This window comes from Natrix helvetica (assembly GCF_964273705.1).
Source record: "Natrix helvetica genome assembly, chromosome: 15".
Lineage (NCBI taxonomy): Eukaryota > Metazoa > Chordata > Lepidosauria > Squamata > Natricidae > Natrix > Natrix helvetica.
The window spans coordinates 6,431,507-6,443,649 of record NC_138565.1 but is presented as its reverse complement, the minus strand read 5'-3'; the positions used below and the strand labels follow the sequence as shown (position 1 = coordinate 6,443,649).

General features: G+C 47.7%; 1 protein-coding gene across 3 annotated transcripts; it reads left to right on the top strand.

The window, feature by feature from the left end:
- Nucleotides 1-34: 34 nt before the first annotated feature.
- On the top strand, nucleotides 35-11,836 carry CFAP157 (cilia and flagella associated protein 157; the record flags this gene model as incomplete). Of its 3 annotated transcripts, none has more annotated exons than XM_081967163.1 (9): nucleotides 35-732; nucleotides 3,170-3,441; nucleotides 5,692-5,845; nucleotides 6,638-6,905; nucleotides 7,339-7,469; nucleotides 8,628-8,778; nucleotides 9,795-9,979; nucleotides 10,768-10,918; nucleotides 11,678-11,836. In XM_081967163.1, the coding sequence occupies exons 1-9, from the start codon at nucleotides 599-601 to the stop codon at nucleotides 11,834-11,836; spliced, it is 1,605 nt and encodes a 534-aa protein (XP_081823289.1). In that variant the 5' UTR covers nucleotides 35-598. The 3 variants fall into 3 exon arrangements, with proteins under 3 accessions (XP_081823289.1, XP_081823291.1, XP_081823290.1); XM_081967164.1 differs by lacking the exon at nucleotides 35-732 and adding an exon at nucleotides 2,128-2,979 and having other exon boundaries at nucleotides 3,046-3,441; XM_081967165.1 differs by lacking the exons at nucleotides 10,768-10,918; nucleotides 11,678-11,836 and adding an exon at nucleotides 10,545-10,743.
- Nucleotides 11,837-12,143: the final 307 nt, after the last annotated feature.

Genomic DNA, 12,143 nt, shown 5'->3' with positions numbered 1-12,143 from the left:
TCCTTTCTTCCTTTTTCCTTTTCTCCTTTTCCTTTCCTTTCCCTTCCCTCTCTTCATGCTTCCTTCCTTTTCTCCAACCCTTCCTTTCCTTTCTTCCTTCTCTGCTTTTCCTTTCCTTTCCCTTTCTTCCTTTTATTCATTTTTCACTCCTTCCTCTTCTCCAATCCTTCCTTCCTTCCCTGTTTTTCCTCTCCTCTCTTCCTTCATTTCCCCTTCCTTCCTTTTTCTTTTTTCATGCTTTACTCCTTCCTTTTTCCCAACCTTCCCTCCCACCCTTCCTTCTCTCCAAGACCTCACCCCTCAACGCCAGGCCCCTCTGGCTGGGAATGAGGGGACCTGTAGTCCAGACCTGTTGGAAGTCCCCTGAAAGGCTGGGCTAGGAGTGGAATCCTTCCGTGCCGGAGACAGAGAGTTGGTTCTCAAACGGATGCCTGGCCTCTCTTAGATTCCACAGCTCTGTTGCTATGTACATCTCCTTCGCCTAGCAACCGGCCAGGCATTCTGCCTTTTAAAGCGCCCCTGTTCCAGTTCCTTTCCCCCCCCCTCCATTCCTCTTCTTCCTCCCCCGAAGGGCAGGCTCTTCACTGAAAAGTCAGCCATGGCGCCCAAAAAAAGGGGGCGTAAAAAAGAGGAAGCCCCCAAAGAGCCAGAGGTCGATGAAAATATCGTGCCAGAACACAGCCGAGAGTATTATCTGATCCAGATCCGAGATTTGGAAGGGCGCCTGGCCCGGTGAGTCGGGAGGGGGGGGGGGAACGGGGGGCAGGCTTGGAAGGCCGCGAACCCCAATGGCTTTTTACTTTTTTATTTTTATTTCGGGTCTGCAACAGGCTGGGCTTGGCTCAGATCCCCAGCTCCTCTTTTTAACAAAGCTGCAGCCCAAAACTGGAATGGGGTCAATTCGGAAGGGAATCCAAAATCGGGATTTTATAGCTAGTCGTCCCACCTTGGGCCAGATAGAGGAATAGAAAGAACTGTGATGGCAACCCTTTGGCACAGGGGGCACGCAACGCCCTCTCTGCGCCGTTGCGCCGCCGTGCATGCGCGCCCACCTGGCCAGCTGTCTCTGCCGCGCATATGGGGGAGGCAGGGCACATGAGATGTGTGTTCTTACCTGTTCGGCCGAATAGGTAGTAACTTGGCGGTCAGGGGTGGCCACGCCCTCGAACCGATTCTCTCGGTAGCGCCATAGTCGCCGCCATCTTGTTTTTGACTTCTGCGCATGCACAGAAGCATTTATTATTAGTACCGAAGATGTGCGCATGAACAAACGGGGAGTAACAGCAGCCAGAATTCATCCCTGGCTTGCATGTGCAGAGGGGGGGGCAGAATGCATGTGCCGACATCAAGCACGGATGCGCAGGGCAGGGGTCACGGGGGGGTTATGGTTGTATGCACGGGCTGGGGGAGCGTAGGGGAGTGCGCACGCATGCACGGTGGGTGGGAAGCACGCGGGGGGGGCGCACGCCTGCATTGCTTTGCGGCTTTCAGCACGCAACGAAAACAAGATTAGCCATCCCTGGAATAGAATAACCCAAGTTGCAAAGGGACCTCGGAGGTCTTCTATCCAACCCACCCATCCATGCTCAGGCAGGGAACCTCCTTTCAGACGGACGGATGTCCCAATGAGAGTTTGGCAGCCTTTTGGGGGTTCGTTCTTACAAATTCTTGGTTTCTGGCTGAAATTTGTCCCCGGAGAGGTCGAAATTCTTAAGTTTTGTACCCGTTCAAAAATTCTTAACAGTTTTGCTCCACCATTGGAGCAAAACTGGAGGTTTTAAGCTGCATTAGGAGCAGCTGGATGAATCACACTATTGAGGATTTTCGTTTTAAATTGCAATTCTATAGAACGGTCAATTCCATAAAACGGTCAATTCCATAGAACGGTCAATTCCATAGAATGGTCAATTCCATAGAACAGTCAATTCCATAAAACGGTCAATTCCATAAAACTGTAAAGAAGAGGGAGTCAAACTATTCTCCAAAGCACTGAAGGCAGGACAAGAAGCAATGGGTGGAAACTAATCAAGGAGAGAAGCAACTTAGAACTAAGGAGAAATTTCCTGACAGTGAGAACAATTAATCTGTGGAACAACTTGCCTCCAGAAGTTGTGAATGCTTCAACACTGGAAGTCTTTAAGAAGATGTTGGATAACCATTTGTCTGAGGTGGTGTAGGTTTTCCTGCCTGGGCAGGGGGTTGGACTAGAAGACCTCCAAGGTCCCTTCCAACTCTGTTGTTCTGTTCTAAATCTACTCCCAGAATGCTCCGCAATGCCGGGGACGGCTGGGGAATTTTTGGAGGAGAGATTCTATGCCTATGGAAGGACTTCTGGTGTTGGAGGGTAGATTACAGGCTGTTTTAAAACAGGTAGTCCTCATCTTACAAATGTTGTTTAGTGTCCATTCGAAGCAGTGAAAAAAAAAAAAGACATGACCGCTTTTTTATATAGATAGTCCTCGACTTAACGGCCACAATTGAACGCAAAACTTCCGCTGCTAATGAGACGTTGGTTAAGTGGCCCGTTTTACGACCTTTCTTGCCATAGTTGTTAAGCGAATCCCCGCCATTGTTCAGCCAGCAATGTGGCTGTTAAATAAATCTGGGTCCCCTATTCTCTCTGCTGGTCAGAAGTTTTCAAACCGTCGTAAATAGGAGTCAACTGCCAAGTGCCTGAATTTTGATGACGTGACACCAGGGGAACGTTCCAACGGTCGTAAGTGTGAAAAATGGCCACACATCACTCTTGTTAGCGCTGTTCTAACGTCAAAGGGTTACTAAATGAGATGTAAGTGGGGAACGACCTGTACTTATGACCGTTACTGGTCACGTGATCCAAATTCAGCCGATTAGCCACCGACTCATATTTATGACGGTTGCAATGGCCCAGGGTCACACGATCCCCTTTTACGACAAGCAAAAGTCCAAGTTGAAGCTTAACCGCCGCCACTGATTCACTTAAAGACTGCGGCAAGAAAGGTCGTAAAAAGTCCAGTTGAAGCTTAACCGCCGCAACTGATTCACTTAAAGACTGTGGCAAGGAAGGTCTTAAAATGGCCCTGTCTCTCTGAGCAACGGAAATTTTGGGGCTCCAATTGTGGCCATAAGTCGAGGACTGATTGATTTTTGGGGTGGGGTGGGGCGCGGGGCCGTTGACGCTTTGCTATAGGTACCAGCAGAAATGGGACCAGTTACAGGTAAGCGAAGAACTTTTCCGGAACGAGTACGAAAAAATGTTGACCGACAACAAGGAGATCGTGGCGTTCCTGAAGAAGACCCTTAACCAACGGGTGGACGAGATCGCGGAGTTGACCCTCCAGTTGCAGAATCTCCAACAGGCCAAAGACTTTGAGAAGGACGCCTTCGAAACACAGCTGGTCCAACTGAGGCACGAATTCCAGGAAACCAAAGACCAGCTGACTTCGGAGAATATGCTGCTGAGTAAGTCTAATCGGGGGCTCTTTTTCACGCGTCCGGTGCAATTCTTTAATAATAATAATAATAATAATAATAATAATAATAATAATAATAATAATAATAATAATAATAATAATAATAATAATAATAATAATAATAATAATAAAATAAAAAATAAAAAAAATACTGGTGCATAATACACCAGATATCACACTGGTTGAGAAAAATAAGGTTACAATCATAGACATCGCAATAACAGGTGATAGCAGGGTCGCCGAGAAGGAATATGAAAAAATCGCGACATACCAGGACTTAAAAATCGAAATCCAACGATTATGGAACAAACCAGCAGTGGTAATTCCAGTGGTAATTGGCACACTGGGTGCTATTCCAAAAGCACTGGAATTACATTTTGAAAAGTTAAAAATTGACAAAATCACCATCAGTCAAATGCAAAAGGCCGCACTGCTTGGATCCGCACACATATTACGAAAATACGTTACGATGTCCTAGGCCCCTGGGCGGGGCCCGACTAGTAATCAATGCCAAATCCGGCGAAACAACTGGCCGCTGTGATACACTTCTGTTGATGCAATAATAATAATAATAATAATAATAATAATAATAATAATAATAATAATAATAATAGGTATGTGAAGGGAGGGGAAGTTTCCCCCCCACCTTTGATCGAGGTACGGATCGCAGCCCTTCCAAGTAGCATATCTCTGAATAAGCAGTAAATAAAACCCGAGAACATTGTTTTTCTAATGAAAACAAACTTTAATATGACAATAAAAATAAATCTTACTATCGAATTCTTACATTTTGGCAAGAGCAATTGTTGTTCACCTCCCTACGGCAGGCGAACGGGGAGATCAGAAGGAAAGTACAGGAATGTGTGACGTATTATGAAACGTGTTAGGAGACACGCGCAGTAAATCATTGTCAGATAAGAAAAACATTTCTACAGTACAACTCAGAATATAAGCTCAAGTCAGGCAAACCAATGAACGTAGTGACAAGGCACTTGGCACCATGTCAAAGAATTTTACGAGATACATCCACCAATTGCAGCTTCCTGCAATAACACCAGCGGAAGTGCAAAAAACTGTGCTGCTCGGAACAGCGTATATTTTAAGAAGGTCCTTGGTTGATCCCTAGGACGCTGGCAGCAAACCATATCAACCGTTAGCACCAGTCACTGGTATTTGTGATGCATTTTTCAATGTTCAGTTGGCTGAGTTTCATGTTCAATGAATAAAAGAAATAATAATAATAATAATAATAATAATAGCCGTAGCCTTTACACTTATATACCGCTTCACAGCGCTTTACTCTAAGCGTTTTACGGAGTCAGCCTGTTGCCTCCTGGTTGCTGAGTCCTCGTTTGACCGACCTCGGAAGGACGGAAGGCTGAGTCAACCTTTAGCTGATCAGGATCGAACGCCAGGCTGTGGGCAGAGTTAACCTGCAATGCTGCATTCCAAGCACTCTGACACCACAACGGATGGATGGATGGATGGATGGATGGGTGGGTGGGTGGGTGGGTAGGTAGATAGATAGATAGAGATTAGATAAACAGATATAGATTAGATAGATGGATGGATGGATGGATGGATGGATGGATGGATAGATAGATAGATGATAGACAGATAGATAGATGATAGATAGATAGATAGATAGATAGATGATAGATAGATAGATAGATGATAGATAGATGATAGATAGATGATAGATAGATGATAGATAGATAGATAGATAGATAGAGATTAGATAAACAGATATAGATTAGATGGATGGCTGGATGGATGGCTGGATGGATGGATAGATAGATAGATAAATAGATGATAGATAGATAGATGATAGATAGATAGATAGATAGATAGATAGATAGATAGATGATAGATGATAGATGATAGATAGATGATAGATGATAGATAGATAGATAGATGATAGATAGATAGATAGATAGATAGATAGATAGATAGATAGATAGATAGATAGAGATTAGATAAAGGGGGAAGCCCAATTCACTTAACAACCAGGTTATTAATCCATCCATCGCAGTGATTCACTTAACAACCGGGGCAGAAAAAATTCGTAAAACGCAGCAAAGTTCACGTAGCCAATGCTTCACTTAGCAACATAACTTTGGGGGCTCAATTGGGGGGGTCATAAGTCGAGGACAACCCTGTATAAAATGAAGCGCCTTGTGAGGAGTAATTTAAGTTTTTTAGGATAAAATTGTGGGGGGTTTTTTCCCCCCTTGCGCAGGTGGGAAGTTGGCCGCGCTGGAGGAATTTCGGCTGCAGAAAGACGAGATTTTGGCCAAATTTGCCGAGCGGGAAAATCAGCTGAGAAAGGAAGAGGAGCAACACAAGGAGATCATCTATAACCTCGAACGGAAGGCGGTGATTGATAAAGAGAGGTCGGCGGCCCGTCCTAAATCGGCATATATATTTTTTAATGTATATTTTTGCCTGCTGAATTAGTTGCTTCTTTATTCTTTCGATTCCTCTAGTTTGGATTAGTGGTTAAGGCACCAGACTAGAAAATGGGAGATTGTGAATTCTAGTCCTGCTTTAGGCATGGAAGCTGGCCGGGTGACTTTGGGCCAATTACCAGGAGACTGTGAGTTCTAGTCCTGCCTTAGCTATGAAAGCCAGCTGGGTTACTTTAAGAAATCACCAGGTGACAGTGAGTTCTAGTCCTGCCTTGGCCATGAAAGTCAGATGGGTGACTTTGGGCCAATCACCAGGTGATGGTGAGTTCTAGTCCCGGCTTAGGTGTGAAAGCCGGCTGGGTGACTTTGGGCCAATTACCAGGAGTCTGTGAGTTCTAGTCCTGCGTTAGCCATGAGAGCCAGCTGGTTGACTTTGAGCCAATCGCCAGGTGATGGTGAGTTCTAGTCCTGTCTTAGGCATGGAAGCTGGCTGGGGGGGCCTTTGGGCCAATTACCAGGAGACTGTGAGTTCTAGTTCTGCCTTAGCTATGAAAGCCAGCTGGGTTACTTTAAGAAATCACCAGGAGACGGTGAGTTCTAGTCCTGCGTTTACCATGAAAGCCAGCTGGGTGACTTTGGGCCTGTCCCTCTTTCTCCACCCACCCGACCTCGTAGGGTTGTTGCTGGGAGGTGGGGACGACAAATAGGAGGGAGGCATGTCGGATAATGTTTGCCATGTTGGGTTATGGATGGATAATCTCCCCGCTCGTCCACCAGAATGAAGAAGGACATGCTCCACCGGGTGAACGCCGTGGCTGCCGAGTTCCGGAAAGTGGCCAACAACCAGATGGCGGAGACCACCAAGCGCACCATCCGGGAGAATGTGGCCATCAGCCTGCAGCTGACCAAGGTGACGGAGCAGAGCTTGCAGCTGATCCAGGAGAACGACCGCCTGAAGGAGGGCCACGCCGAGGCCATCAAGCAGCTCCAGCTGCTGGAGCAGAACGAGAAGAGAATGGTCACCAACAGCCTCAGCCACCAGAAGGCAGGTCGTCTCACATGCACACACACAGAGAAAGAAACAGACACAGAGGGAGAGAGAGAGACAGAGACAGAAGGAGAGAGAGGAGAGAGAGACAGAGACAGAAACAGAAACACAGAGAGAAAAACAGAGAGAGAGGAGAGACACAGAGAGAGAGAGAGAAACAGAGAGAGAGAGAAGGAGAAGAAACAGAGGAGAGAGAGAAGAAGAGAGAAATGGAGAGAGAGAGAGAGAGAGAGAAACAGAGAGAGAGGAGAGAGAGAAACAGAGAGAGAGAGAGAGAGAGAGAGAGAAACAGAGAGGAGAGAGAGAGAGAGAAGGAGAGGCGACCCACAACATCTGCTAACGTTGGCTGGTTCCTTGAAAACTCCCCCCATCCCAAAATAATAATAATAATAATAATTCCTATTTTAAAAATCTTTAAATCCTTGCGCAGATCATCTGGATGCTGACGGAAAAATGCAAAGAGCTGCAAAGTCAGATGGAGGATCATCTAAAAACGAAGAGCCTCCTGGCCAAAGTGCAGAAGTCCAGCGAAGGGCTCTTCCAGCAGAATTTCGTCCTCCGGTAAATCCTACGCAGACACACAAACACGCAAACGCTTTCCTTTTTCCACTCGCTCGAGCAGAGCGGCAGGCAGAGCTCCTGGGTGGGCCCGTCAGAAAAGATGCAGCAGGAAAGGAAAGGAAGATGGGGAGGAAGATGAAATCCCCATTCTTCCTTCCTTCTTTTTCCCTTCCTTTCCTCCCTGCTTTCTATCTCTTTCTTTCTCTTTTCCTTTCCTTCTTTCTTTCCTCTTTTCCCTCCTTTCCTCCCTCATTCTTTTTTTCTGTCCCTCTCCTCTTGGTCTTTCTCTTCCTTTTCTTCCTTCCCTCTGCCTCTTTTTTCCTCCCTCTCTCCGTCCCTTTCGTTTTCCTTTCTCTTCCTTCTTTCCTTCCTTCTCTCCCACTCTCCTTTGTGTGTCTCTCTTCCTTTTCCTCCTTCCCTCCGTTTGTCTCTTTTCCACCCTCTCTCCATCCCTTTTGTTTTCTTTTTGTTCCTTCCTTCCTCTTTTCCTTCCTCTCCTTCTCTTTTTCCTCCCTCTTTTTCTTTGTCCCTCTTCCTTTTTCTCCCTCCCTTTTTCTTTCCATCCCTCTTCCTCTGTCTTCCTTCCTTCCTTCTTCCCTATCTTCTTTGTCTCTTTTTCCTCTTTCTCTCTCTTCCTTTTCCTCCTTTCCTCCCTCCCTCATTTGTCTTTTTTCCTCCCTCTCTCTGTCCCTTTCATTTTCCTCTTTCTCTTCCTTCCTCCTTTTTTTCCTTCCTCTCCGTCTTTTCTTTGTCTCTTTTTCCTCCCTCTTTCTGTCCCTCTTCCTTTTCCTCCCTCCCTCTTTTCATCCCTCTTCCTGTCTTCCTTCTTTTTTCCTCCTTCCTTTGTCTTTCTCCCTCTTCCTTTCCCTCCCTCCCTATTTTTCCTTCTCTTTCCATCCTTCTTCCTCTTTGTCTTTCTTCCTTTTTTCTTCCTTCTTCCTTCTCTTTATCTCTCTCCTCTTCCCTCCCTCCCTTCTTTTCCTCCCTCTTTCAATCCCTCTTCCTTTGTCTTCCTTTTTTCTTCCTTCCTCCTCCTCCTTCCTTTTCCCTCCCTCTTTCCATCCCTCTTCCTCTTTGTCTTCCTTCTTTTTTCTTCCTTCCCTCCTTCTGTTTCTCTCTCTCTCTCTCTCTCTCTCCCTTTTTCCCTCCCTCCCGCAGAGAAGAACTGAGCCTATTGAAGGAAGACCTGAACCAAAAGATAGCTAAGGAGCACGATCAGATGAAGTTGCTGCAGAGCGAACAGCAGCGAAGGCTGAATGCGGAGAGGCTCCTGAAGTACACCGCCCAGGGCCTGAAGGAAGTGCTGACGGTGAGCAAATACCTGGGCACTCACCTGGATCCCAGGTGCCTAGCCCATAGAGGATGCACCATATACAAAATAGTCCCAAAGGTGGTTTTTTTTTCTTCAGGAGCCAACTGGACTTCCTTGGTATTTTTTTTTTTCTTTTGAAGACTTCTCATCCCAGAAGCTTCTTCAGCTCTGACTGAATGGATGTTGGGGAATGGAAGGATTTACACTCCTTGCAGACAGCTGGTCCTTTGCATCCTTTGAGAGGGTCGTTGAGGCCACTTGGGGGTTTATTTGTGTCTTCTTTGAAGACATTTTGCTTCTCATCCCAGAAGCTTCTTCAGCTCTGACTGACTGACGGTGGGGAATGGAAGGATTTACACTCCTTGCAGACAGCTGGTCCTTTGCATCCTTTTAGAAGGTCGTTGAGGCCACGGAGGATTATCTCAGCATCACTTGAGTCTGCAACTGACCTGAAGGACGGAAAATCTCTACGGGCAATTTGGGATGGACACCCTTGGAATGGGGTGGGAGGAGGAATGGATTTCCAAAGGGGAAAAATTGCAGATTTACAGGAACCATTTGCATCAATCAGGTGATCCTGAGGACACAGGGAAACCCCCAAGTGGCCTCAACGACCCTCTAAAAGGATGCAAAGGACCAGCTGTCTGCAAGGAGCATCAATCCTTCCATTCCCCACCATCACCCAGTCAGAGCTGAAGAAGCTTCTTGGATGAGAAGCAAAATGTCTTCAAAGAAGACACAAATAAACCCCCAAGTGGCCTCATCGACCCTCTAAAAGGAAGCAAATGACCAGCTGTCTGCAAGGAGTGTAAATCCTTCCATTCCCCACCATCAGTCAGTCAGAGCTGAAGAAGCTTCTGGGATGAGAAGCGAAACGCCTTCAGAAAAAAACGAGAAATTCCAGTTGCCTCCTGAAAAAGCCCCTTTGGGACAACTATGATCTGGATGGCTGCGAATGTCTCTATAGATCATACGTGAAATAAATCAACGTCATTTTTCCCCTCTCCCGACAGGAACGGCCGCTGGCGGAGGAGGAAGACGGCGACTTTGACGTGGTGTTCCAGCTGCGGCGTAAAAACGCCCTACACGGCATCCTACGCTTTGTCCAGAGGAGTGTCGCCCGACTGGACGCTCAGCAAGGACCCCACCCCGTCGCAATCGACAGCAAAGTGGTCAAAGTCACCAACCTGTCCAGAAGGTGCGCGCCCGAGGCAGGGAGGAGAAAGGAAAACGTGGGCACCGAGAGGCGGGAGCCCAGCGTTTCCCCGAGGGGGGCCGAAGGCTGGGAGTTTGTGGGGAGCCACACAACACAACCACAAAGCATTTGTTTGTGCCCTTGCGCTGTGGCGAACAGGACTTAGGTGCCCAGATCACAGGCCTTCCTCGCCTTACGACCGCAGTCGAGCCAAGCGTTTTGTGTCCTCAAGCGGGAACCTTGGTTGAGAGAGTTTTCCCCATCCTCCCCCCCCCCCCCCCCCCGTTTTACCACCTTTCTGGCCATAGTTGTTGTGTGAGTCGCTGCAGTTGTTAAGGTAGTAACCCGGTCATGAAGCAAAGCGAATTCCTGAAACCTGGGACCCTACGACCATCATAAATATGACTCGGTTGCCAAGCCTCTGAATTTGGATCGTGTGACCCCAAGGGGAGGCTGCAGCGCTGGTGTGAAAGACGGGCCCCGAGTCGCTCCTTTTCAGGGCCGTTGTAACTTTGAACCATCACTAAGTGAACTTCTTGTAAGCCGTCGTGTTTTCCGCTCGCCGTAGGGGAAGAGAAAAGCCCACGCAGCCCTTGAAAACAGGTTGGCGGGAAACTGAGGCGTGAAATCTGAGTGAACGGGCTGTCGAAAGGAGGATGGGGAAGGAGGGGTCCTGTGGGCTCTCTCTTTCTCTCACACAGACACACACAAATACACACCCACGCCAGGCACACACACACACACACACACACACACCGTGCCCAAGGCTCAGCTGCCGCTTCCCTCCGCAGCTCCTCCAGCGAATGGCACACGAAGGCGTCGCGCACCACGTCCCACTGCAACCTGTTCAAGCGGCCCAGGCCGGTGCACAGCCTGCCCTCCCTTGAGTCCGTGTCGTCCTCGCAGCTGGTCCGGCTCCGTCCGTACGGCAGCGCCAACGAGGTGGGTGGGGCTGGGAAGGGGAGGATGGGTCTTGGGGGGCAGAGAAGGGACCCTTGCTTCGTAGCGAAATGGGGTGGGTGGGACGGGGACGGGAGGCTTGCTGTCCTGTAGCTTCCTTCCGTCGCTTTTAGTTCCCGTTGAAACAAGAGGGGTTCTAGTCCTCGTGAAATAGGATTTTAAGCCCTCGTGAAAGAGAGCATCCAGTCCTCGTGAAATAGGATTCTAGTTCTCCTAAAACAGGGCATCTAGTCCTCATGAAACAGTGTTTTTAGTCCTCTGGAAATAGGATTCTAGTCCTCATGAAACAGAGAGCATCTAGTCCTTGTGAAATGGAATTCTAGTCCTCATGAAACAGAGGACATTTAGTCATGAAATAGGATTCTAGTCCTCATGAAATAGGATTCTAGTCCTCATTAAATAGGATTCTAGTCCTCCTAAAAGAGTTTTTAGTCCTCGTGAAATAGGATTCTAGTCCTCATGAAAGAGAGCATCTAGTCCTCGTGAAATGGAATTCTAGTCCTCATGAAACAGAGGACATTTAGTCATGAAATAGGATTCTAGTCCTCCTAAAACAGGGCATCTAGTCCTCACGAAGCAGAGTTTTTAGTCATCGTGAAATGGGATTCTAGTCCTCATGAGGGTTTTTAAGTCTTCATGAAATGGGATTCTAGTCCTCATGAAACAGGGCTGCTAGTCCTCATGAAAACAGCACCCCACACCTTCAATCCACCCCCCCACCCCTCCTTGCTTTCCCCGCAGTCTTTACTGTCATGGAGAGCCGAGAATAACAGTAACAGCCACCTGTCAGACAGGAATGCTAGCCAGGAAGAGGCGCAGACGTCGGAGGAGGTAGTCATCCGCGAAGAGTTGCCGGAAATCGTGGTTCACCTCAGCAAGCAAGAGCTGCTCAGCAAGTAGGGCGGAAGAGGAGATTGGGGTGGGGGTGGGGGGAGCAAAACGGCTCGCTCACGGTGGCTTTATTCTTTTAAAATTATATATATATATATGGAACGACCTGCGCAAACCCGGATGAAATTATATATATATATATATATGGAACGACCTGCGCAAACCCGGATAAAATTATATATATATATATGGAACGACCTGCGCAAACCCGGATAAAAACTCAAAAGGAGAACGAGAAGGTCTCACAGTCAGGAGGGAGAAATGAGAACAGGGGAAACCGAACTGAGGCGGGAGTGGGGGCGGTGTCACAGGCCGT